General features: G+C 35.1%; 1 protein-coding gene across 1 annotated transcript; it reads left to right on the top strand.

The window, feature by feature from the left end:
- The first annotated feature begins 44 nt into the window (after nucleotides 1-44).
- On the top strand, nucleotides 45-27,553 carry LOC138700276 (E3 ubiquitin-protein ligase RAD18-like). The gene is made up of 8 exons (XM_069826781.1): nucleotides 45-214; nucleotides 352-430; nucleotides 4,703-5,300; nucleotides 10,873-11,016; nucleotides 15,769-15,892; nucleotides 19,674-19,734; nucleotides 21,895-22,323; nucleotides 27,057-27,553. The coding sequence occupies exons 1-8, from the start codon at nucleotides 167-169 to the stop codon at nucleotides 27,293-27,295; spliced, it is 1,722 nt and encodes a 573-aa protein (XP_069682882.1). The 5' UTR covers nucleotides 45-166; the 3' UTR covers nucleotides 27,296-27,553.
- Nucleotides 27,554-27,949: the final 396 nt, after the last annotated feature.

Below are 27,949 nucleotides of genomic sequence, written 5' to 3'. Positions count from 1 at the left end.
GGATATTAGACTATGATGACAGTTGGCGACACTGAATGCGATTATATGGCGGCGTTCAGGTTCGGCGGGAAGGGTAAAGGTCGTGAACAGTCTTAAACGTAATTTGTTGGTATTTGGTAATAATACACAAATTGGTGGTATTGTACGTAAAAAAAAACGAACAATAATGGCTGATCTTGATGTTGAAATACCTACTGACATCCCAGCTTTGAAGGTAAAGGCCTAGACCTATACGTTTATATCACTTTCAACTTCGAATTCATGTTTTCAAGAGTAAAATAGTTTTACTGTTTTACACAGAACTTTTAATTGTGGTTGGTTAATATGTGTTGTTAATCTACTTTTGCATAGGAATTGGACTCACTTCTACGATGCGGTATTTGTTACGAACACATGAAAACTTCAATGGTCACGAGTTGTTCCCACAATTGTAAGTACATAAATTAGGCTAGATCAACTTTCACTGGGTTTATATCTATTATTGGTCTTAAATTTACAAGTTTTTGTAATTACTTTAATACGCTGTGTCTTTAAAAGTTGAAGAATTATTTATTTAAGCGACACCGTACTTGTCCCTTGTTTATGGAAGTGTAGCTAATTGAACAAGTGGTGAACGAATAATAAAATATAACGGGGTATATGGACGTTGTGAACGGTCAGTGAAGGTAAATTGAAACAGTTTTGGGATGTTTTTAATTCCCACAAATATTATACACCGTCAAAAAGTGAGTCGATGTGGTTGGAATGTTTCAGGACGAACATAATCTAAACTAACCTAACTTAACTTCTGAATAGTGAGGACTAGTCTAAAGCATAGCTAGATGGAAATAACACGGGAAGAAGTAGAGAAATAGTGGCTACGAACGGTATTGCCAAAGTAAATTGGCTAAACTAGCGCTGAGGTAGTTTCCTTTCTTATTCCTCAAGTTTATTGATTTAAGGAAAGTTTGCATTTCTTCAGAGTTAACAATACTGGAGAGCAGTTCACGGCGGTAATGCGCTTTACATGTCCTTATTATGTCTTGATCTAATGGCTGGATTAATACCGTAGTGTTTTTTTGGCAGGAACACGACACTGATATTTTTCATCTCTTGACTGCAGCAGATCAGCAGGTGTATATGTTGGACAGTGTTCAAGGATAAGCACAGCCAACTCTTCGAGTCCAAGGGACCACAAATGATTTCTGACAATCGGAACAAACTCTTCATGGAACTACCTAGTGAAAATCTCGCTTGTCATCTATGCATCTATGTTTTTGTAGGAGATGGGTAGTGAGGACATGTTGACGTGCTTAAAGCAGGGCTCCGACTTTTCCCTGTACTTAGAGATTTAAGTTTATGGCTGCCTGATTTATTAACAGCAAAAAGGAGGGTAATCCTGTCCTTGCTCATTTTTACTCCACATTTATTATCAGAGTTCTTGAAGGAAGAAGACGAAAATAGAGAGCTATTTCCTAACAATTATAAATTTGATGATCATTTAAGCGAGGGCTGGGCACCAAGAGCGAATTCTACTCTCACAGGGAACCATATGACTTCTGTTCAACCCCTTTTCTTCCTCGCCGAACACCGCACAGCATTGATGTCATGACAGATGAATATTAAGCGTCCCCATTTAGAGTTTGGATTTGCTCCCGGTGCCCAGCCCTGATTTAAGCCATGATCAATCATAACTTTCTTTAATTTTCCTGAAAATATAGTCGCAGACTCACTGTCACATGACCAAGCTTCTCCCTCGATATTAGTTTATCCCTTGACGAGATTTCCATCGCGAAAACCACCCAACAGATGCATTAAAATCATTATTGCCATGTAGAATTTCACAGCCTGTGCCTTTAAGATCGGTCCTGACAGTGGTAGGCCTACACTTCACTTCTTTTTATTAAAAACCATCTGTACAGACACTCTTCCAAGTCACTGTCTTTGCATAGTTTAGTTTTTTCGTAATCCCACCTCACTTTCAGTAGTGTCCACAAAAATTCAAAGTTTAGTTTCTTCTTTAACCCACTCTTATTGTACTTTCTGGAATGCTGCATTCGCGTGACAAGTTTGCCTTTGTTTCTCCGCTTTTTACACGGTCAGTATTATTTTTAGCTTTCAACCCACTGGATAGGCCTATGCTTTTCGTTTTTGCGACTTTACTGCACTTTACATTTAATTAAATTAAGACTCATAACGTGTGACATAGACTGAAACTGTACAACTTAACACTCAGAACATGTGAGACAGACAAAAACACAGTACAGTATAACTTTCACTTTAAAAGTTTTGAAAAAACTAAAATAAAAATGCATTCATGTCTTGTTAACACACAAATTGTTCCCTGTTATGCCTGCAAAATCCCTTGGAATGCAGTTTTACAACCCGAAGAAAAGGTCCTTGTCCACTAATGGCTGTTCATATACCTGGTGATGCAGCACGTTATACTGCAGAAACACTATGCAGTATTGTCTTTTACATTGAGTTTTTTTAAGATTGATTTCCACGAAATGTATTGTATATTTTATGTTTTTTACTTGGGGTCATACTTTCCCAACATTAAATATGAATTCATGGTAGATCGGACTGCACTGTATCGGGCTTTTACTGTATATATGTATAGGCCTAGGGGTGGCATTTGAAATTTTGGAGGGAGAGTGAATAGAATAAGGGGGTGAAACCTAAAATGAAATTAACACTGTTTTTAAACTTTCCTCTCAATATCTAAATTAATGTATTTTTTTTTTTTCTTTAAATTAAATTTCATTGACATAGGCTAAATAGTTATTTGTACTGGGAAGTTTTGAAATGGAAGCTCTGTTTATGAAGTAATAAGAAATTACGTTAATGTACGAAAGAACATAATGGAGAACAGGAATGTATCTAAAAGTAGCCTACACCACTTTCATAAGTCCGTGAAACATTTTAGAAATTCACCAGAAATAAACATAGCAGTGAGTAATTGCGATCTTATACTGATAAGAATGAGAAATTGTTCAAGTTTTGTTAGGAAAAAGCCTGTATCGCATAGTTACCTTGGTTTGCCGCTAAGAGGAATAGTAGTGAATTAGTTTTGTTAGGAAAAAGCCTGAAATAATTACATTTTTCAACAAGACAGTTGCCTGGCTCATTTTCATGATATGTGAGCTATCTCAGTACAAATTTGTCACAATGTTGGATAGGATGCTGTGGACAAGAAGGTGACACTTAATACAGTGACCACCCAGGTCACCGGATGTAACAACTTGCGATTTTTTCGTATGGGGATTTGTGAAGGACATTGTTTTTTTTGTACCCCCCCCCCCCACTCCCCGCTAACCTTAAGAATCTTCACAACTATATCACCACTGTTCAATTGTGATATGTTGACTTCTTGTGGGATGAAATGGATTATCGGCTAGATGTCTGCCATATCATCAAAGGTGGCACATTGAGCATTTGTAAGATATGTAATAAACTTGGAGAGTTTACCTACATTTCTGTGTAATAAAATGTATTTGTTGCTTAGTTTATTTGCGCTGAACTTCTAAAATGTTTCACAGACTTATGAAATATCCATAGGCTATTAGGAAGTGACTGAAATTTTCGAGTCACATTTGGGCCCTGGATTTGTTAATGTCAAACAAAGATAAAGTGTTAAAATTATGAAATGAAAAATATTACAGTATTTTTGATCTTAATTGGGTAACATTTTGCATAAATGAACCATCCCACATACTAATGGAACTGAAAGAAATGAAACTAAGCTTTAATGGCAATAAGAAGTAAATATTTCTTCATAGTTTTCATATCAAATATCCCTGTAAGTTCATTCCATTTCAGCACAGGGAACAAGCTCAAAAAGAAAGTGATATGTTTGGTTCACTTTACCTGTATATTATTATTTTAATGTACCGAAGTACGTATCGTCGCCTGAATGCAAGACTAGGTAACTTGATTTTTCATATTTTGTGACATTGCCTATTTACTTATTTATTGCACTAAGAAATATGTCTCGTTTTCTTTTAGCTATTTGTTAGATTGGAAAATAGATGTTGCTGGCATCGTTCGATCAGTTACCTAGATCCTGGATTACATTTTGTGCGATTTTTGCTATGCTATAAAAGAGGTAACTAAAAAACGCAAATTTCGAGTTACCTAGTTCTTGCATTCAGGTGACGATATGAAGTTTCCATGCAGATATTCTGCGTCATCGTATGATGAAAGAGTAGTGGAACGGAGAAAAATTGTCTCCGGCGCCGGGATTTAAACCCGAGTTTTCAGCTCTATGTGCTGATGCTTTATCCACTAAGCCACACCGGATTCCCATCCTGATGTCGGATCACTTTGTGATTTAAGACTGCGCTTATTCCGTCGGATCCCAGCCAATTAGTCACTCATATGAGTGCACCTCCGCACATAGGTGGACATTGTCCTACATTCATAGACTTATATGACGTAGTGCAGAGGGAACTCAAGAGGTGGAACTTAAACTGAGAGGATTCTATCCGGCACCGGGGTGGGAATCCGGTGTGGCTTAGTGGATAAAGCATCAGCACGTAGAGCTGAAAATCCTGGTTCAAATTCCGGTGCCGGAGAGAATTTTTCTCTGTTCCACTACTCTTTCATCACTTTATCTAACTTTTTGGGTTGGTTGTTTTTTGCAGAATGCCTTCTAGTTAGGTACATTTTGAAGAGAACAAAGATGTTATTAATTTTTGTTTTCTTTTTTTCTTTTTACTAGATTGTTCAATATGCATTCGGAGATCCCTTGTATACAGAACTCAGTGCCCTTCATGTTCCACAGAAGCATTTGATCATCAGCTTCGCAACAACAGAATTATAGATAGCATTATTGAAGTTTTCTTTAAGCTCTTGAATGAAGTGAAGAAATGTAGTAAGGATGCGAAAGACATTCCAATTAGTGCTGTTAAACTCACTCCAGATCTGAGTGAGGAACCTGTAAGAAAGCTTTGTCTTAAAAACAATGAACCTGTTGGAGATGTTAGGAAGTGTGTCGCCATTGATGGAAGAAATAAAGCTGTGCTAAAAACATATAACTCTATCGAAGTGCCTTCTACATCAACACATATACCTGAAACAGTAACAAGTAATTCCGTAAATGTGAAAAGAGAAACTTCCACACAAAAGATGAATGAAATTTCAACTTCCACAAAAGTGTCTTCTAGATGTGAACAGCAAATTCCATCAATGTTCAGTCCAAAGAAGTTGAAGATTATCCTCGTTGCATGTCCTGTGTGCAGTGTTGACATTCCAGAAAAAAATATTAATGCACATTTAGATGCATGTTTGAAGAGATGTGAACAACCAGTACAATCCAGGTAAGATACAAGATGCATTAAGTTGTTGTTGTTGTTTTCTAATGCCAGGCGTTTGACAATAAAGTCATTTGACCTCTTGCACTCCAATATTTTTCAAAGATATTATCATGGTCAGCCAGTGAAGCACAGATTTTGAGGTGTTCCGAATCTATTTCTTGGTTTGAGTTGCACAATGGGCAGTTAGGGGACTGATATATTCCAATTCTATGCAGGTGTTTGGCCAAACGGTCATGGCCTGTTGCCAACCTAAATGCAGCTACAGACTATTTTCGTGGTAAATCGAGAATTAACTATGGATTATGATAAAATACATAACGTAATATCAACATTAAATAAGTAATTAAAAACTTTAGTACCTAGAACCATGAATTTCTTTAAATGCTCAGTATTTCATCCTCTTTTTGAAACCACAAAAACAGAAAAATGGAAAATCCTACTTTAGCTCCCATTTCCTGCAATGATCACATTTTACTCCAACATATATAACTTATTTTTATTTTATTCTTAAAATAAAAAACTGAGACAGACATTACTATGCAGTCTCCAGTTTGACTGAGTTAATAATATTGAAAATTCTAGAGGGTATCTGTCGGATACAGGGGTGAGAGCCATTAATCCTTCCCATTGAAGGCTTTAAGGAACCAACCTGGACAAATACCCAATGTCCCATCCCTGCCTTCCTGTGGTGCAGCTGAGTAAGCATAATTTTACAAGCTGAACTAAAGGGAGGGGCTACTCATCAATTAGCACTGGTCAGCTTGATGAGTTAATGACTGAATTTGGTATAATTTTCCTCTTTCAATACCTAATTCCTTCTTTACCCTTTCCTATCCAGTCCTCTGACTGAACTCTTACTTTCTTCAACCCTGATGGCATTAGAGCATTCGAGGCCTAGAGGTTCATTTCACTTTCCTTCCTCCTCTTTTTTACTTTTCTGTTCCTAATGCTGACCTGCTATGACACAAAAATCATCCTCCAGTGGCTTAAGGAGGGAAAGCTTGTGATTAACAAGATCTCCCAGCTAGGTCCAATGGAACCATCGACCAACAGCAGGTGTGGTCCTCCAGACATTCTGGGGGTTGTGTGTGAATGAAGTAGCCACCAAAACGTTAAAATATGGTGTTCACTTAAATCAGCTACAACTTGCCATTTTCCTCCAATATGAAATGAGATTCATTAAGTACATAACTTCATAATACTGCAGTATAAAACTCGTCCTTTAAACTTGGCATGAGCCATAGGTAGGGACCGCATTTTTATGTTTTTAAGAAGTCCGTTTTAGGTTATTGGAATAGGTGAAATAGTTTTTTTTAGGTCTTTTGTCCAAACTGTGAAAGGGGTCGCAAAAATTGCCTGATTGTTAAAAATGTACGAGTACAATTAATATTTGAGGAGAAAAATTCGCTCTGGCGCTGGGGATCGAACCCGGGTCCTTGGTTCTAAGTACCAAGCGTTCTGACCACTGAGCTATGCCAAATTCAATCCACAGCACCGGATCGAACCATCCTCCTCCAATGTTTTCCCTTTTGGCCTGACTCCAAGTTAGGCATATACGCTGATGTTTTATGTCCAAGTCAACTGCCATTATACAAGGGGCGCACTCATCTGAGTGACTTATTTGGCCGGGATTCCATAGTTAAGTGCACAGTAATCTTTACAGAAATATGCACTGCTAGCTATGAGTACAGTCAATTTTAAATGACAAAACTTTTCTCTTGGTGGTAAAGATGGAATAATTTCCATTTCACTGTTCTAATAAATGTCATTTCACTTGTTTTGGCATAGCTTAACAAAACAAAATATAAAAATTCAATGTTCAGAAGCATCAGAATAAGGCAGACTGTGCAGAGACCTTAGAAAAATTCACAGCTTGTAACTGCACACACAAGATCAGAGTCTTCTATCAGTGAAAATGCCCAAAAACTTCACGAATTTCAACAGTGCTTAACTTACTTTTTGCAGTTCATTCACCTCAAATTAGTTGCTTCATACGCTCCTAATGGCATGTCATAGGCTATCTGCATTCAGTGGAAATTCCAAAATACATAGGCACAATCAGTGTGCTTGAGAGGATGAAATCTCTGTAGGACGCCTCACTATACAAAGAAAGACAGAATTCCCTGTTATGGCTGACTCTACAGCATCATTTCTGATTATCTCTCTTACTCATCGATCTAAAGCTTTTTTGGATGTCAGCTGTTGATTGAAAGTGAATTCCTCGATTCCACCCAACTTGAAGTAATTCGTTATGATAGGACTTCTCTGCCACAGGCTTCTTGTAATGCCCTAAAGCAATGAGTTGCCTTTTTTCTTCTTGCAACTTGGATTTTTATGAAGTATCTTTGCTCATAAGGCTTTTCAGAAACAGTCCTGTATTTACAAAATATGGTTACTTCGAGACTTTCAGTATTGCAGTTTTATGAAACAGTCGCTGTTCTATTACATACTACAAGATTCGATGGTCACCGTTAGGAGCACTGATTTGCAGCATTGTTGCCATTACTTACTGAATGCTCTAGTATTATGCATGGCAGTACAGTAACAGACTTTGAAGCTTTTAAGCATAGAATGGTTTTAACTATTTTTTTTTTAACTTTTTTTAACAGTTCTTATCAAGATTAGTTTTGTCCACTAGTTGTCAAATGTTATAACTTCTAATAAGAGGAAAAATAAGTTTTGAAGGTAGGCTTACTTACTTACTTACTGGCTAACCCACAGGTTCATTGCCGCCCTCACATAAGCCTGCCATAGGTCCCTATCCCGAGCAAGATTAATCCAGTCTCTACCATCATATCCCACCAGCCTCAAATCCATTTTAATATTATCTTCCCATCTATGTCTCGGCCTCCCCAAAGGTCATTTTCCTTGCGGCCTCCCAACTAACACACTATATACATTTCTGGGTTCGCCCATACGTGCTACATGCCCTGTCCATCTCAAACGTCTGGATTTAATGTTCCTAATTATGTTAGGTGAAGAATACAATGCATGCACCTCTGCGTTGTGTAACTTTCTCCATTCTCCTGTAACTTAATCCCTCTTAGCCCCAAATATTTTCCTAAGACCCTTATTCTCAAACACTCTTAATCTCTGTTCCTCTCTCAAAGTGAGAGTCCAAGTTTCACAGCCATACAGAACAACCAGTAATATAACTGTTTTATAAATTCTAACTTTCAGATATTTTGACAAAAGCTTCTCAACTGAATAATAATTTCCTCCCGTGTGTCATATATGTTTCTTTGGTCGGCAGAGAAAGGCACATAAGTAAAAAAAGTCGATTTTTCTGTTGTACCTAATTACATAAGTCTACCATTTTTTCTAATTTTTTAAATAATAAATTTTCTTGTATTTTAAATTGAAAAGGATCTTACTTTAACATACATGAATTTCATTATTGTACTTGTATTCAGTTAAGAGTAAATTAAAAAGAAAGTCTCTCCTGAAAAATTATTATTTTTTGACTTATGTGCCTTTTCCCGCCGACCAAAGATTTGTTACTGTTGCTCCAAGATATTTGAATTTTTCCACCTCTTAGAAGGATAAATCTCCAATTTTTATAGTTCCATTTCGTACAATATTCTGGTCACGAGATATAATCATATACTTAGTCTTTTCGGGATTCATTTCCAACCCTATCGCGTTACTTGCTTCAACTAGAATTTCCGCTTTTTCTCTAATCGTTTGTGGATTTTCTCCTAACATATTCACGTCATCCGCATAGACAAGAAGCTGATTTGAAGGTAGTCTGACATTTTTCAACAAGATTAAACTAATATTTTTAACTTATTTTTTCTCTTATTATAAATTTTTGGTAATTTCCTAGAAGACGGGCAAAATCCAACATGGCTGACGAAAACTACCAAAAACGTTCTGCCAACTATGATGTCCAAATGTCACCAAACATCGCAAAATCAAAGATGAAAAATCAAATATATATTCATATTTTTAAAGAAGAACAAGCCCTCCAAAAAAATGAAAATATATTTAATTTTTCGCCTTTGATTTTTTTGGCGTTTGGTGGCATTCGAACTTCATAGTTGGTAGTACTTTTCTGGCAGTTTTCGTCCGCACTTTACCCCCAAAAATCACTAAAACACAAAACAAAACATAATAATTTATCATCTTATCAAATAAAATTCAATTCTCATCGACGTCTTCAACTACAACCTCTTCACTTCCAGTATAAATGACACAGGCTTTAAGGCAATCTAAACTTAAACCATGCAGGCAACAAAGAACTAAACCAACACTTTGTCGTACAATCAACTTTGCATAAATAAACCACGTGTTTACACTAAATGAAATTCTTTTCGAACACTTATTACATCTTAACTTCTACAGAAAATTCAGTAAGTAATTCCTTTAAACCACAGAAAAACAGTTTTTTTCTCAACATTCAACACAATCCTTCTTCACCAGCGAAAGAACTAAACCAAAATAGACACAAAATTTGATAGATAAATTTCAGAACACGGTTTCCTTCCTTTCCCTCTTACTTCAAAATTCCAACCTTGTGCACACAAAATAAATTATTGGCACTGAAAAGTGGCTTTTCGTAAGCATGATGATGCGCATTCGACAAATGCAGACAAATCTACAATGTAACACCACTCACGTCAAACAACTAAGAACAACAGGACAACGTCATTATCCATGAAAAATTAATGAAAATTCTAGAATAAATGATAACTATAACCAATCAAATCGAAAGAAAATAACAAAAATCATAAAATGAGAAACTTTCAATAGCTTTAGCCATCAGACACAACATAACACCACTCACGTCAAACAACCAAGAACAACTGATAACGTCATTATCCATTCAAAATTAACGAAAATTCTAGAACAAATGACAACTATAACCAATAAAATTAAAAGAAAATCACGGCGACACCTAGTACAAAAACCTAGAACTAACATGTAAAAGTCACTAAAAGATCACTAACATTTAACTCTGAAATAAAGACGTTGGTAATACTTACTACATTCAACCAAGTGCCCGTCTTCTATGAAATTACCAAATTTTTCTCCAAACAGTAACAAATAAATACATATACACAGTATATAGGCCTAGTGTACCCATTTTGTATCTGATGCAACAAACCACTAATAAGGTATTACTGAATCTGAAGTAGAATATGCATTTTTATGTATGAGATTGACTTCTGAACAAATGGAAGACACAATTGTGTTATTGACTACGTGAATGATCTTTGTTTTATTATAACATTAACTAGTTCTTGTCATAAGCGGAGTTAAATATATTCATAGTATCTAAATTTTTACAAGATTGACTTTTGAACTAATGGAAGAGACGATGTTGTCATTTACTTAGTAAATTCTCACTGTTTTAGTATCACATTATCTGTTATTGTTGTAAATGACATTTAGGTCTAGATATAATTGTATCCATATTGTCTAAATTTTTATAGGATTGACTTCTGAACGAAAGAAAGGCCCAACCTCTACTAGAATGATTTTTGAGTGTCATACATTTTTATTTAGATAAATTATGTAACTGTAGCCCACTAATAAAATTATTTGATGACATTGATTCTGTATGTATTTGCAGTTCTCCATTGAAGATGCAGAAGAGGAAACCTCTGCCAAAATTAGTATACTCATTACTTCAAGATAAGGAACTGAAAAAGAAATTAAAAGAACATGGATTAAGTACGCAAGGAGATAGGAAAACTCTCGTCAACAGACATCAACGGTATGTGACCGAATACAGCTCCAGGAATCTTCTTTGAAATCAGTCTGTGTGAGACGTAATTAATTCTAAGTAGTTTTAAGAAACATAGTAAAACATTAAACAATAAAATATCAGTGTGGTGGTGGAAGAATAGTGAGGCTGTAAATGAGAGAGGAACGGAGGTTAAGGGTGTTAGAGAATAAGGTGCTTAGGAAAATATTTGTGGTTAAGCGGGACGAGTTATAGGAGAATGGAGAAAGTTACACAACACAGTACTGCACGCATTGTATTCTTCACCTGACACAATTAGGAACATTAAATCTAGATGTTTGAGATGGGCAGGGCATGTAGCTTGTATGTGCGAATCCAGAAATGCATATAGAGTGTTAGTTGGGAGGCCAGAGGGAAAAAGATCTTTGGGGAGGCTGAGACGTAGATGGGAAGATAATATTAAAATGGATTTGAGGGAGGTGGGATATGATGATAGAGACTGGATTAATCTTGCTCAGGATAGGGACCGATGGCGGGCTTATGTGAGGGCGGCAATGAACCTCCGAGTTCCTTAAAAGTCATAAGTAGGGGACGAATGTTGATGCCCTAAAAATCTACTTAAAATGATCATTAAAATGCCCTTAAACTAATGGAAAAATGACATAAAATTAAAAGAAAATGACATTTAAATATTATTCACAGTACTCTCACCACACCTTCTTAAAAATTAGTCACCTTGTTTCAATGACTGCCCTGCAAATCTCAGAGAGCGGAGGCAACTTCCTGGAATTTGGCTAAGGTAAAGGAAAAAAAAACATACAACAAAATGAAAGTTTTAATGAGGGTTTTCAATGTCTTTCAATCAGGAGTTGTCCATGTCAGTGCCTTCATTCTCCATCTCCTCCTCCTTCTGCTCTTCACTTTTGTTACCATATCTTCCATATGAGGGAGTGTGCGCAGCGTGCATTCTTGCAATTTTTCTGTTAAAAACACTGTCTACTACAGTAGCCAGTGTTTTTAACATGTTGAGGACACAACGTCCTGCCCAGGACATGGTGAAAGTTTCCCCCCTTCCAAACATAAATTCTAAAGACACCCTCACACTGACAAAGGAACAGTAGCGGTCAAAGTCCTCATTTAAACTAAGCTGCTGTCAAGCATTTTATATTACTTCCGTTGTATGAAGTAAAGCCTTCAGTGCAATGAGGGATGGACTTTAGAGTCTGTTCCAAAGTATAAAACTCAAACTTCACTGTTATTCACTTATTCAGTAGGTAATTACTACTGACCTATTTGGTTGGAAAATGATTTAACACATATCGGTAAAGAAGAAAGTAAAATGCATTCCAAATGATCTAAAGTTCTTCAAAGTATTAAAAATGACCAAAAAATTCCGGTAAAATATAAAAATTACCTATTAGTTCAAAAAATGCAATATAAGAAATTACTTTTTTACGTTGATATTAACATAGAAAGGATTTCTATATTAATAGGCATTGTCCTAATGTGAAAAGATGACTTTTCATCAACATCCACACCCTAGTCATAAGTAAGTATGTATATTTTGACAGTCTATCCAACACACTACACAGAAATCGAAATCATGCAACAACACTTGGGTCTCCTTCCTTGTGACTCTTGATATCTATAGAGAAAGCGGCCATTGGGGTTCAAAAACCATTCCTACATAAGGGAGTGATAAGACACTATATTCTTGTCCTCCATACAAAGGGAATATCTTGAAACAAATTAAATACTACATTTTTGTGGAGGTGACGTTTTTGATATCAAAAGATAGCATATAAAAGCTAATTACCACAATCTGCCTTCATGCTGAGGTTGTCAATGTTGGCTACTGACAACTTGAGGGATGTTCTTCAAGGTCATCATAATCATAAGTTACAGTGTGCCCTCTCCTGTTGTAATAAATCTTAATTATATTTTATTTTCTTACTGAAACAAGTAAATGTTTAAAATTTTAATAAGAATATTAGTTTGCTTATTTTTCTCCATTTACATTTTCTCTTCAGTGTGTTACTCAAATTTCTGAAAAATCTATTTGCATACTTACCGACTCCAAGAGGGCTATATTTAATATAATCCAATATGTACCAAACCTATACGCATCTAGAATTATTCCAATTCAGAAACAACTAAGTAAACTAAAAGAACTCCAAAAGGAAATAACTTTTCAATGGATACCTAGTCATTGTGGTATACCTGGAAATGAAAAAGTCGATAATATTGCAAAACAGGCAACATATTTGTAACCAAGACCTCTTCAAGTGATATCTCTATCCATTGCTTTTGCTTCAGTAAAGTCTCATTTTATAAACCTATGTATCAACAATTGGCTCTCTTCTGACAAAGGAAAAATTTTACAGTCTGTACAGAAGAATCCAAATGACCTGGAAATGTACAAAAACTTGCCCAGACATGTTCAAACATTTTTAACAACACTGAAATAATGAAACGTCTTTAGAGACAATTAATATTAGGTACCCTCCACAAAATTGGTTTCATTTATACACCAATGGATCCTTGATCTTCAGGGAACAAGGTGCCGGTGCAGGTGTTACGTGCTGTCTCTTCTCACTTTATAGATCTCTTGGATATGGAACAACAAGTTTTGATGGAGAAATCACTGCAATAAGTGAAAGTCTCAGGAATCTTCTCTGCCACATCAATAAATTTAAGAATGCAGTTATATTGTCAGACTCCAAATCAATAGTCTCTAGACACACACCTTCATCTCAAATAGCAGAAATAAATAAAATGATCTCTCAACTAATAACACTCAATAAAAGAAATGTATTCCAATGGATACCATCCCATTGTGGAATCCTGGGAAATGAGAATGCGGATGCTTTAGCAAAGAAGGGCAGCACTGCTACTTACAGACCTGTTACTAAATCTGCGTATTACTCTGTGAAGAGATTTATTAAATCTACATACTTAGACTTCAACAAACAAAATTTGATAACACAATCTCAAGGGAAAAAAATGGAACTCTCTGCATCATAATCCACAGTTGATTCCTGATTTACCACGCAAATCGTCTGTAGCTGCTTTTAGATTGGCAACAGGCCATGACTGTTTGGGCAAGCATCTGCATAGAATTGGAATATATCAGTCCCCTTTTGTGTGCCTCGTTTTATCGTGACAACGCTTTTTAGTTCTTTTAGCACTCTGATTATTACATTATTTATGTCTTTGTTAAATTAAGAATTTTAGATAAGGGCTGACGCGCCCTTCTTAAACCCTATTACTACTACTACTACTCAGTCTCCTAACTGTCTATTGTGCAACTCAAATCTAGAAATGGATTCAGAACATCTCAAAATCTGTGCGTCAGTGGCTAACCATGACAATATCTTTGAAAAATATTGGAGTGCAAGAGGTCAAATGACTTTGTCAAATGCCTGGCATTAGAAAACAACAACAACATTTTTAACAAGAGCCAGAACAGGTCACATTGTCACTCAATTGTTCCTACACTGATTTCACATTTCTGATAATCCTACTTGTCTGTGGTGTAATAATCATGATGAAGATCTGGAACACATTCTTCTATACTGTCTATCCATAAACCACAAAAGAAGTAAATTAAAATAATCAGTACCAGTTGCAGGAGACACAGCCCTGCAGTATATATTGACTACACCCCAACTCTAACTACTAGCAACAGGCATCTATAATGAACACCGATCAAAATACCTCTCATTTCTCGTGAAAAACAAGAACTGAATAGACTACAGTGGACTATAGTGGACTTCATGTTGTCAGCAAACAGCTGGATACATTAAGAAGAGTCTACATCTGTGGAGTAACGGTTAGCGCATCTGGCCACGAAACCAGGTGGCCCGGGTTCGATTCCCGGTTGGGGCAAGTTACCTGGTTGAGGTTTTTTTCTGGAATTTTCCCTCAACCTAATATGAGCAAATGCTGGGTAACTTTCGGTGCTGGATCCGGACTCATTTCACCGGCATTATCACCTTCATTTCATTCAGATGCTAAATAACCTAAGATGTTGATAAAGTGTCGTAAAATAACCTACTAAAATAAACATTAAGAAGATTGATTGATTCTCCATTTACTATTAATAGTATGCATCTTAATGAGATATCTATACTTGTTTTTTTTTAAAGATGGGACATGACAGGAGCGTTGCGATTGGAAAAACAACTGAATGGCACATAGCGTGATAGGCCTGTTGCTATGGTAACAACGGTTGAGTTGCCAAACTTAGTGTTCCAATGTGGCGAATGCTTAATAGCACATTTATTGTGCATACAATGTTAGCATTGATACATTTCATCTTTGATTCTCTGTCGATTTTTATATTGTTTTCTTACCTTCGCATCAATTGTCAATGAATGTTTTAACGTCAGCCATCTTAACGACGATTGCTAGCTTCCATCAGCTGGCAGCATGATAGTTCATATTGGCAACATGGCACTGTAGTTCCAAGCTCGGCCACTTAGCTGTCATGTTCCATCTTTCAAAAAAACAAGTATAATAATTTTGTGCCTTTCTTTACAGACTGTGTGTATTTATTTTAATGAGTATTTCTCTACTTCTTTTTATTCATGAATAGGCAACGATGTTTAAGCTTTATTATTCAGTTCACATTTTCTTTGATCTTCATTTGTCCTTACATTCTAGGGCTACCTATGAATTTTAGTAATAAGTGAGATGCAAATGCTGATAATTAATATTTCGGAATTCAAAACAATATTTTTCTTTTATATGGTACTGTAATTATTGTTTTCTGTATTACAGGTTTACCTTGCTTTATAATTCAGAGTGTGATGTCTTAAATCCCAGATCAGTTGTGGATTTAATTAAGCAGTTGGAGAAAGAAGAACAAGAGGAAAAGAGGGTCACTTCAGTTAGTACTTCCAGTGTGAGTTTGAGCAATTTATTACCATCATTTAATGTTGAATTAAAAGTAGTAGATTTAACAGTATTATGAAGATTATACTGTGCTGTATGGACTTGATTAGAAGCTTGTTGACGTTTTAGTTTCATCTAGATTTCATTCTTATTATATTAAAATCAGTATGTTTTTAATCTCATAGTCTCTGTTTGTTACAATTAAATAGTCCTATAGGACCAAATTGATGTTATGACATGTATGTATCTATTTTGTTAATTCTGTGATTTAAAGAAATCGTTTGGGAATGCACGCACCATACTGCTCTATACTAAGTGCCATGGCTATGACTATTAAATGTGGCCACAGAAAAGTTTCTAATGAATTGCCATGTTTAACTCTATGCAATGTTGATATTTCACATTTGTAAAAGTGTTCATGATATGTATGCTACTTGATTTGACAGAAGATAGTCGACCTTGGTAGCATACTTGGTATAGTGTTGGCCTTGTATGCTCGAAGTTGCTGGTTCGATCCCAGCCCAGGTCGATGGCATTTAAGTGTGTTTAAATGCGACAGGCTCATGTCAGTACATTTACTTGCATGTAAAAGAACTCCTGCGGGACAAAATTCCGGCATACCGACGATGCTGATATAACCTCTGCAGTTGCGAGCATTGTTAAATAAACCTTGATTTAAAATTTTTCACAGACGTTGTTAGTACAGCTTCATATTTAAATTAAATTTATTGTTTCATGCCTCTACACTTTCTGTACTCCAAGAGAATCAAAAGTATCTGCATTGAGAAATGGTGCTAAATTTGATTTTTGCTAGGCATCAGATTTATTCTTCTTCGTTTCTTGTAATGATACAATGAAAATATTCGATTTTATATGTATTATTATTATTGATTACATTGTACCAAATAGTGATTTTTTTTTTAAATGGTCTGGTAATTACATATGTCACGTTATGAGAAAGAGTATCGTACATGCCATTTCATATTATACTCTTTGAAGAAATACTCGACCCTTGGTTCACTTTAGTGTTGTTTGTAATAATGCACTATACTTACGGCTTTTAAGAAACCCGGAGGTTCGTTGCCGTCCTCATTGCCTACCATAGGTCCCTATCCTGAGCAAGATTAATCCAGTCTCTATCATCATATCCCACCTACCTCAAATGCATTTTAATATTATCCTCCCATCTACATCTCGGCCTCTCCAAAGGTCTTTTTCTCTCCGGCTCCCAACTAACACTCTATATGCATTTCTGTATTCGCCCATACATGCTACATGCCCTGCCCATCTCAGATGTCTGTATTTAATGATCTTAATTATGTTAGGTGAAGAATATAATGTGTGCAGTTCTGCATTGTGTAACTTTCTCCATTCCCCTGTAACTTCGTCCCTCTTAGCCACAAATATTTTCCTAAGAACCTTATTCTCAAACACACTTAATCTTTGTTCCTCTCTCAAAGTGAGAGTCCAAGTTTTACAACCATACTGAACAACCAGTAATATAACTTTTATAAATTCTAACTTTCAAGTTTTATGAGAGCAGACTGGATGATAGAAGCTTCTCAACCGAATAATAATAGGAATTTCCCATATTTATTCTGCGTTTAATTCCCTCGTGGGTGTCATTTATATTTGTAACTGTTGCTCCAAGACATTTCAAAGGATAAATTTTCAGGTTTTATATTTCCATTTCGTACAATATTCTGGTCACGAGACATAATCATATACTTTGTCTTTTACTAGATTATGAAATTTCCTTTGAATTAATCATAACGTCTGGAAAAATAATTTTGTATTACAGCCTGATTTATACAGAAAAAATGCACGATACAGTGTTTATATCCTATCAGCAACAAATCAACTTCCAAAGAGATTAAAGAATAAATATACAGTGCTGTACAATACCTAATACATAATATATTATTATCATTTTTATTTCAATACAACCCAATAGGTGGTGCCAAGCAGCTTTGGCGATGATGTTGAACATAGGATGGACAGGGTCTTGAAGAAATGAATAAGGAATTTTAAAAATAATAATTTTATAGAAATGAGCAAAAAATTGTATTTTTCCATTTTTTTTTTTTTTTTTTTTTTATATTTCTGGACAGATATAACTCAATCCAGGACACAGGACACACCATTAGAATCCAGAACAGTCCTGGGAAATCCAGGATGTCTGGCAACCCTGCCATCACACCACATCATGTTAGGTATTTTATTTGTACTGTGTTGGTAAATAATACGTTTGTTCTGCTTTTCTCGTATCACTTCTGAATTCATAGATTTAACTTCTACTGAACTCAGTATGAATACTGTTTGTGTTACATATATAAATCCACAAGGACCTTTAAGAACACAATAAACAAATCTGCTATAGATTATTCTTGCTACATTTTCATTTTCTGTTAAGGAATCTGGCAGGTGAACATACAAAAACAGATCAAAATTTTTCCATGTGTATAAAACAATCACATTCCTTATCTTAATGGCTTTTAGGAAAGAAAGTTATACTCTGAGAACAGTTGCTGATATTGTTGACTGAGAAATTGTATTACTAAATGCTTTTTTGTAGTAGCAGTAGCGGCTGGTGTCAACATAATGAGTGTGCTACAATCTCTAAATAGGCCTACTGTATACACTTACATGTATTTATCTTAATTTGAGACTCACCTAGTGACAAAATATAAAGTCCATACGATGTTCCTTCCTACTGCAGAACTTTTGAGTTACTCTGGTGTTAAATCCCTCCATCTTGGACATCATACTCTTTTCTGTTGACAGTATTGCAAGAGCAGTGAGACGATCCTGGAACATAGTGTTCCTTAAAAACGTTTTTATGCGTTTCAAGCAAGAAAAACATCTTTCTGGCTCAGCAGTGGTCATTGGTGTTGTAACCAAAATATTTAACAACTTCGTTACTTCACAGAATGGATCCTGTAAATTGTTGGGGACTATGTATTGAACAATTGAACAGCTCCATCTATATTTCGGAAGTTGGTTCTTTCGTATAGAACTCCAAGTTGTGTCTTTAACACTCTTTTGTTCATTACAGTATAGCTGTTGACAGCAACTTCAAATTGGCGTTCAAGGAAATTATGCAAAAAATTATAAAAAAAAATATGCTGTTTAACAATTTTGTTGCGTCTAGGTAGCTTAAAGACTGGAAATGGTGAGTAGCTTCTTGAATTATACGGTCACATACTTTCTTGGCTTCAATTTTCTGGGATTCCATTTTCTGTCGCTTGCTGGTTCATTCAGGAGGAACCTCAAACAGGTAGATGGCAGCAGCAGTCGACACTTGAATTACCAAATACATTGTAAATAGTTCAGAGTTCTTCCACAAACAAGCATTCTTTCGTTACGCTTTACTTTTGCAATCTCCAAGTTGTGTTGTGCTGAAGCTGACTACAACATTTTCCTGTGTAAAAATAGCCAATCAGAGTAGTGATTTCAGCTTCGCACATGCGCATAATTGTCTGCATTCTCATGTGGAGTTCTGAGTAGCACAATGAACCCTCTGAGGCACCAAAGAGCGAAGAGTAAACACTCTATAACACGTCATGAACATAAACACGGGAAATTGCCAAATTACCGATCAAATACTATGGTGGTATTACAAATATATTATTTGAGTAAAAATTATCATTGTGCTGTAGCACTGTAACACATAGGGATGGGCCGCCTCTGGTAGTAGATAAAATGTGTTGTTCTTTACGAGTGCGGTTTCTCTTTGTAAATCTTTTGTTACATGTTCAACAATTTATATAATATTGTTACTTCATTTTCAGAAACTTAAAATCGACAGAAAAACAGATCCTAAATTGATCGAGAACGCAAATCAAGAATATAGTAAGTATCTGTGTATTACCAAGTATTTACCTTTGATATAATGGGTAGTAAGAATAAAGCTTAAGTACTTTCTCAGTGTTTATACTTTTGAGTATGAGCACTTCTTGTGATTATATATTCGTAACCACTAGAACATACTCATATTCGTAAGAATAAAGACATTCTACCTAACGCGAATATATACTCATCTTTACAGCCTTCCTGTTCGTTTAAAAGTTAGTATGTAGAGCTGAGACGAGATGTTATGGCACCAACATGCGCGAAGTTTTAAATTGCCGGCCAGTAGGGTAGAGGAGTGGGGGTTGTTTGGGTTACGGTTCTCAAGCTCAGAGCAGCAGGCATATCCGTTTCATCTCTTTCCAAAAACATTCGTCTTACCTTACTATCACTACTTTTCTACTCAAGAGTCCAAAGGTACCTAATGGAATTACGCCCGCTATTCCATCTTTATATTCTTATTCTCTGTCCGAATCAGACGACTGATCTGTGCTGGAATCAGATGTCCCTAAGTCTATGGAAATGTTCTCAAAAATACTGTCCATCACGTGCTCAATTTCAATGTAATTATTCTCTACTTTCTTCACATAATCATACACTGATATCCATTTTTGGAAGAAGCGATTGCAGAGTCGGCCTCTGCTTATGTGTAGCGTAGAAAATATAGATGAGTCTTCTTATGACTTCCTCATCAAAACTGTCTACAGCTGCAACAATCTTCTTCTTCGGCTGTGATTTTTCCGGACTGGAGAAAGAATCTGTTGTTCCTGCCTCAATATTTTCCCCTTCTTTCCTGATTTTTGCCAAGGTTCGCTTTGAAATACCAGTGGCAGCCAGTACTCTTGCACACACGCTTTTCAATGGAATTGGTATTTCATTTACAACCTCTTCTGACATGAATTTCCATACATTGTACGCTAATTCATGTCCTTGACTATGAGCTACTCTATGATTTCACACCTTAGACAATGCCATAATAAGGGCGCTCAGAAGGACAATGTTTTCAGTATTAGCAATAGCGGTAGTAGCAGAATGATCTGAACACTCGGAATGCTAGTAACCAACTGACCCAACAGCCCTCCAGTTGAGTGTGAGGGCGAGTCCAAGCAAACGAACTAAAATGCGTCCCTCGCGCCGGTGCCATAACTTCTCGTCCGGGCTCTACTTGTGTTACCTATCCTCTTTGACCACATTGCACCGTGATGCTCAGTTTTTTTTTTTATAGACTTTCACATGCTATCCGCATGCTGTAGTGGTTTGTGTTTTGCTTTTTATAAATAAATAAATAAATAAGTAAATAAATAAACAAACAAATAAATAAGTTCATTAATTAAATAATAAAATTAATTAAATAAACAAATAAATAAGTAAATAAATAAATGAATAAATAAATAAACATGAAAAAAGAGAGTGAATCAGACAAGTGACGTTAATAAACAGGAAACAAGAAAATAGTACTGGGAAATCATCATTATGGGATGTTGGATAGAGATTACAATCCATTTCTAGAATTCCAGTTATGCTAATTCTATTTTTTATTATAGAGAGTTATATATATAATTTAAAGTTACAAGTAATTGCATTTTGCAATTCAAATTTTACAAAATAAACTGTAATTGTTAATTATATTTAACAATAGAATCTAACCTTATAATTTGATAGCCATTCATATTTTTATAGGTTATGTTTTTTATGAAGAACAAATACGTGTTTAACCTATTTCACATTCACTTTTGTGAAGCATTAAAGACTTCTGGAGTTCACGTCTTTTTCTATATTTTTCCATGAGGTACTACATCGTTCATAAATTCTGCCATTTTTTTAAATTTAACTTTAAACTGAACACAAATCAACAAATATTCAGAATTGAGCCTGCTACAGACCATACTCAGAATAACATGAGAACGAACTTATAAATATGAGAATATACTAGCTTTTATTCTTATCAAGCTTGAGTATATATTCTGTACAAGATGGACACTTGAATATATTCTACTATGCTTCCATGTATGTAATCAAAAATGAGTAGGTACTCAAATGTTTTTATTCTTACTAACAAGAGTATATACTAAAAAAAAAGTCCAGTATATACTATATATTCATGTTTATTCTTACCATGGAATGAGATTTGTGATTCTCTATGCTCTTGTTACTTTGTTACAGTTCAGCAACATAAAAGCAGTTATGAAATGTTGATTCAGTCAATTAAGAAACGCGACGAAGAAAAGAAACATTCATCTCAACAAGATACATCAAAAACTCAGAAAGAGAACAGTAGTAAAAGAATTTCAGATGATGATATTATTGAAATAGTGAATAAAGAGGAACCACCTGTGAAAAACAACATTGCTGATGATGAAGATGAAGACAGCGTGTGTTACAGTCCTTTATCAAATGTTGGGATGGAAGTATCTGAAAATGCGGAAAACTTTGATGTGAGTTACAACAGTTCAGATGGCGCCGTGTCACCTATATTAGGGAAAACCTCCATTTCATTAAAAAATGAAAGTGTTTGCATGCGAAGGAGTGTAACACCAGATTTGTTTCAGCAATCAAGTGAGAGCCCAAGTTTGCTTTCAGATTTCATGCTAGGTAAGTTTGAACTTTTATTAGGTTAATTTCTCGTGGAGGTGGATGTCTGTTGGTCAGAAACCAGGCCTAAGATGGACTTTTTTAGTTCATCTAGGTCTGATTTTTTTTACTTTTTTTCTTATATTTCATGAAGATGATGATGATGATGATGATGATGACCATGACCATCACATACGTTGTTTGGCTCATTTCATTCAAATTAAATTGCTTACCTCATCTTAGTACTTTTCCATTTTTATTATACGAAATGAGTCCTAATTATGTACTATAAAATATTGCAGAGTATTCTATATACTTACTTACAAATGGCTTTTAAGGAATCCGAAGGTTCATTGTCGCCCTCACATAAGCCCGCCATCGGTCCCTATCCTGTGCAAGATTAATCCACTCTCTATTATATCCCACCTCCCTCAAATCCATTCTAATATTATCCTCCCATCTACGTCTCGGCCTCCCCAAAGGTCTTTTTCCCTCCGGTCTCCCAACTAACACACTATATGCATTTCTGGATTCGCCCATACATGCTACATGCCCTGCCCATCTCAAATGTCTGGATTTAATGTTCCTAATTATGCCAGGTGAAGAATACAATACATGCAGTTCTGTGTTGTGTAACTTTCTCCATTCTCCTGTAACCTCATCCCTCTTAGCCCCAAATATTTTCCTAAGAACCTTATTCTCAAACATACTTAATCTCTGTTCCTCTCTCAAAGTGAGAGTCCAAGTTTCACAACCATTCAGAGCAACCGGTAATATAACTGTTTTATAAATTCTAACTTTCAGATTTTTTGACAGCAGACTAGATGACAAAAGCTTCTCAGCCGAACAATAAGAGGCATTTTCCATATTTATTCTGCGTTTAATTTCCTCCCAAGAGTCATTTATATTTGTTACTGTTGCTCCAAGATATTTGAATTTTCCACCTCTTCAAAGGATAAATCTTCAATTTTCATGTTTCTATTTCTTACAATATTCTGGTCACGAGACATAATCATATACTTTGTTTTTTTCGGGATTTACTTCCAAAACTATCGATTTACTTGCTTCAAGTAAAATTTCTGTTTTTTCCCTAATTGTTTGTGAATTTTCTCCTAACATATTCACGTTATCTGCATAGACAAGAAGCTGATGTAACTTGTTCAATTCCAAACCCTCTAACAAAGCCAAGATTAAGGATCAAGCTATTCGATCATGATAAGTGCCCTATACTTAGATTTGCTTGTTTAAATAACATTTGTGCGAGATCGTGCATATTTGCTTAGTTTCCGCACAAAACCAATCCGCAGAAAGTCTAAAATTCCACATTCAGTATTCCCAACCTAACACATAACAATTTCCCTCTTCTTACCGCTCAAGTGACATATTGATTTTACTGCTTTAGGCTTTTAACATATTATTTTTAGAGATGTTCAATATAGTAATAATTATAAATTGGAAACTTACGACTGCAATTTCACCTAAATTGCACTGTTAATTACTGTTTTTAAATATTTGCAAAAATTAAGTAAACTCTACAACTCCACTAAAGTTACTGCATTCGTGATGCAAGTAACATTAAGGAAGCCGTGAAAAAATCAACAAGATCCCAGACTCATCATAGACTGGGGGGAAAAAAAGACAGACGTATATCACAGCCTGCTGGAGTATAGTAAACACAGAAAACATTTTAGAGCAACAATGTTGAAGATAGATATTTTTGTTTTGCAAATTTGCCATCATTGAACAGAAACCAAGATGGAGATTTCATTGCAACTAATTAGAAATTCCTCTTTCAGGTATGTAATAAACGATCTTCGCACAAAATAATGTACGATACACGAGCGGTATGTTTTCTTTCAATTCTCAGAAATTAAAAAAGCTCAACTACGTTACGCTTTTTCAAACTTTTCCTCGAACATGAAAACTTCAACATACCGCTCTTGTAACGCATATAACTATTTACATGACCTAATAAGGAGGTGGAAATTGAAGAGATTCTGCGGAAATTTTATTTTAAAAGGTTTATTTTCGCATAAGAGTATTTCTTTTATGACGACAATGATGTAATACTCCAGCAGTTTCGAAAGTTGTATATATGTACGCAGATATTTTTTAATTATTCAATCTGTATTGTACAAGGAACATTTTATTGATTATTCAAAATTGTAGGGCTATATACCATTTTCTGCTGTGAAATAATTGCATTGTATTTGTTAAAAATGTGCAAACAAAAGTATAAAGAGTTACTGCATCACGACTTCATAATGTTAATTTTGTTGACCATTGTGTTTGGTTGCTCCTATTTGTACAGCATATACTGTACACTGCAGCCAGGGAGCTTGCAGAAGAATCGAAGCTTGTTTGCATGCTGTTTCTTGCCCTGCCTTACATCATCCAATGGGAAAGCTTACTCTATACAACCACTCCGTTTCATGTGCATTTCCTGTAGCAAAACCATGCACAAAATGCATGTCTGATCTCTGCGGAAATGTATAGTTCCATTTGATAGGTAGAAGTTAACGTAAGCTAATGACAGGAAGCAAAGGAGTGTGGGTGTGGTAGGAACTAACATTTATTGCACACATTACTAAAGCACACAAACATGCTAAGTAAGCATGTAAACATTGTTCGACATTTTGATGATGAAGATTAAATGGTCGGATTTGTAACATTGTATAACACAGTCATTAATTTGACATATGGGTTCCTAATCAAATATTGATTCCCTAAATGTGTTTCTGAAGTTTCTTTGGAAGATGTTGCATCTATTTTAATAGCTACTCAGTAAAGCACATTGGAATCTTTCCCTCTCCCTCCTTACAGATGATGCATTTTTCTGTATATGATCTTGTTTTAACTATGTTATCTGTACATCTTATAAGTGCTAATCATATTCACTAAATAGGCATAATTCAGCGACTACATTAATTCTGTTTGCTTTACAGACGATTCCCGATAATTCACGGTAATTAATGAACGAACTTCAGCAAAATATAGAAAATCGCGAATTATCTATAGTAATGTCACCAGGTCTGAGATTTGCCAATAAATCCACAAGCGAAGCGAGTGGATTTATTTGGGAAATCTCAGACCTCGAGTGACATTATTTATTAGGACTATTTCGTGAATAAAATAAAAATGTAAATAATATATTCCTAAAATTCACTCACAGAATTTTAATAATATATTTATGAATACTTAACCTATTCAGACATTGTGAAGTCGAAATAGATGAATTACGATTACTGCAATAAAGAAATTGAATGTTATTCAGTAATGCCAATTGAGAAAAGTGAAATACAGGTTTAAAATTGTTAATTATATGTACTGCGCTTTTTTCTTGTTATTATAACAGGAATACGTTTTCATTATCTGCTGAAATCATAATTTAATTTAAACATTTTGTAGTATAATTACAAATAACCTGATTAATACATTAATTAAATGAACAGTTGTTATGAAGGAGTGTCATTTTCTTTAGATACAATGGACATGGAATTAGAAGATGAAGATGTAAATGTGGAAGTAGGATTTCGCACTTTATTTAGTACAATGGATTCATGCTCATTGATTTACGTGGAAACAGTTGGCGACACTGACTAAACAAAAGAACGACCATGCGATAAATTGATGGTGATAAATCGAGCTGCAGAAATTATCGTGATGTATGACTGTGATTGGTTGGAATTCAAAATTTCATTACACTTCATTGGCCGAAAATGGAATGAAAATAAAATGTCATCTTTTATATTTCTTAAGGGATTGTTAATTTTTTTAATTTCTTAAGAAAATATCTGTAAACAAAAAGTCATGACAATTTTCCATATATGAGAAAAGACAAAAGAGTGTCCGAAATGATACTAGCTTGAGTGTGTGTAACTTTCGTAACTTCTGACCTCATCCTTGCACTCTTCATCTGCTCCATCCTTTCAACTACCAGCTGTCAAATCTAATAATTATGTTATCGTCCTCACTTTCTTGTCTATATCCTTGAACTTCCTTATCAAGTTCTAAACATTTGAGAGGAGACAGAGCATAAATCGAGTAAAAATGGAAATGACAAAGTTAATTCGCTCCTTCTCCCCCCCCCCCCCAAAAAAAAGATTGCGAATTAACCACATGCGAATTATTGGGAGTCGACTGTATTTATTTTCATTTATAATCATGTGTCATTTTACATTTTTTTTTACCTTATGTGGCTTGTCCATATTTTTTTATGGTGTCATGAAAAGATTTTCTTGTTTTTCATCATCATCATCATCATCCATAGCGCTACAGCTCGGATCGGGCCTCGACTTCCTTAAGAATTCTTCTCCATCGATCTCGATCTTTAGCCACCGTCCACCAGTTCTTGTTTTTAGTGAATGATTTTATGTGTGGGAGTCTAGTTGAAACACCATTTCCTTTCCTAGTAAGTACATTTGATATTGGCAGCCAGGTAACTTGGTTGGTAGACCAATTGCCTATGGACTGAAAGGTTCCAGGTTCAATCCCAGCGAGATTTTTCTTATTACTAAAACTTCTAGAATAGTCCAAGGTCCACTCAGCTTCCTGTCAAATTAAGTACCATGTCTTTCCCATATTTTACTTATTACTTATTACATAAATTAATTACACAATAATTGCAAACTGCAACATCCTTTTCGTAATTTTCTGAATTTAATTGATTTTAATGTGATTTAAAGAAAATATTAGATTTTTTTCATAATTACTCATGCATTTTGTCTAATTTTTATTCTTATCTTCATTTGCAGAACCTGCTTTGCGAAATGAAAATGAAAGTATTGTTTCTGCTGCAAGTGTGAAAGCGAAGACAGAAAAGACACCGAAAAGACTAAATTCACACCTCGAGGGTTCAGATTTTGAGGAGCTATCTGATGATTTTGACATTAGGAAGCCTAGAAGAAGAAATGCGAGGAAATTCCCAGAAACTTCACCCTCTGTCTGTGGTTCACCAAAAAGAAGAGTTCTTAGGAAGAGGACGAAGTATTAGTTGCAGTGTAATTAGTGTATGCAATATATTATTTTCTGCAAAAGTTTTTAGATATTTACGTTGAATTAAGTAGAAATGTATTTAATTATATACTGACATAAATTTTGTATAATAACACATACATTCTCTTATCGAAAGTGAATGAAGAACTGTTAAACATGGCATTTACTTGTTAATAGGTTTTCTAGCAGTTCGGAGACTGCATTTATTTATTGTGGAATGTTACTTTTTAAAGGATAATAAAATTATAGAATTTTATTTTGTTTTTTTAATTATACATACACAGTAGAACCTCTATTATCCGTGGTAATGAAGGGGATGGACTGAATGGTTGATCGAAAAAATCGGATAATCCGTACCATGAAAGATTGTATGATTTCCTCCATGGTCTTGTATTTAACTCGCTAGGTATTGGATCAGAAGTTCACTAATTTAAGTCTTGTTGTCAACGATGGGTTTTTAAGAAGCAAGGGAGCCCTTTGTAATGGCTGTCTCAGGAAAGATAGAAATAAAGGAGGTCTCATGTTGTAGATTTACATACTTTTTTACATTTTATCCTTGTTTTTTTATTAAATCGCGCAGTTGTAATTCCAATCTCGTATTCTGATGCGAGATGAACCACAGTTTCTCTTTTTCAAACCAATCAATTATTTC

The sequence above is a fragment of the Periplaneta americana genome, chromosome 5 (assembly GCF_040183065.1).
Source record: "Periplaneta americana isolate PAMFEO1 chromosome 5, P.americana_PAMFEO1_priV1, whole genome shotgun sequence".
NCBI classification, from domain to species: Eukaryota; Metazoa; Arthropoda; class Insecta; order Blattodea; family Blattidae; genus Periplaneta; species Periplaneta americana.
The sequence above is the reverse complement of the archived record's forward strand: the minus strand, read 5'-3'. Positions and strand labels throughout refer to the sequence as shown.

What these genes read in the sequence shown, in the direction of transcription:
- LOC138700276 (XM_069826781.1), top strand. Translation starts at nt 167, where the DNA reads ATGGCTGATCTTGATGTTGAAATACCTACTGACATCCCAGCTTTGAAG. An exon ending in CTCGTCAACAGACATCAACG is followed by an intron (nt 11,017 to 15,768) that starts GTATGTGACCGA and finishes TCTGTATTACAG; the next exon opens with GTTTACCTTGCTTTATAATT. An exon ending in GCTTTCAGATTTCATGCTAG is followed by an intron (nt 22,324 to 27,056) that starts GTAAGTTTGAAC and finishes CTTCATTTGCAG; the next exon opens with AACCTGCTTTGCGAAATGAA.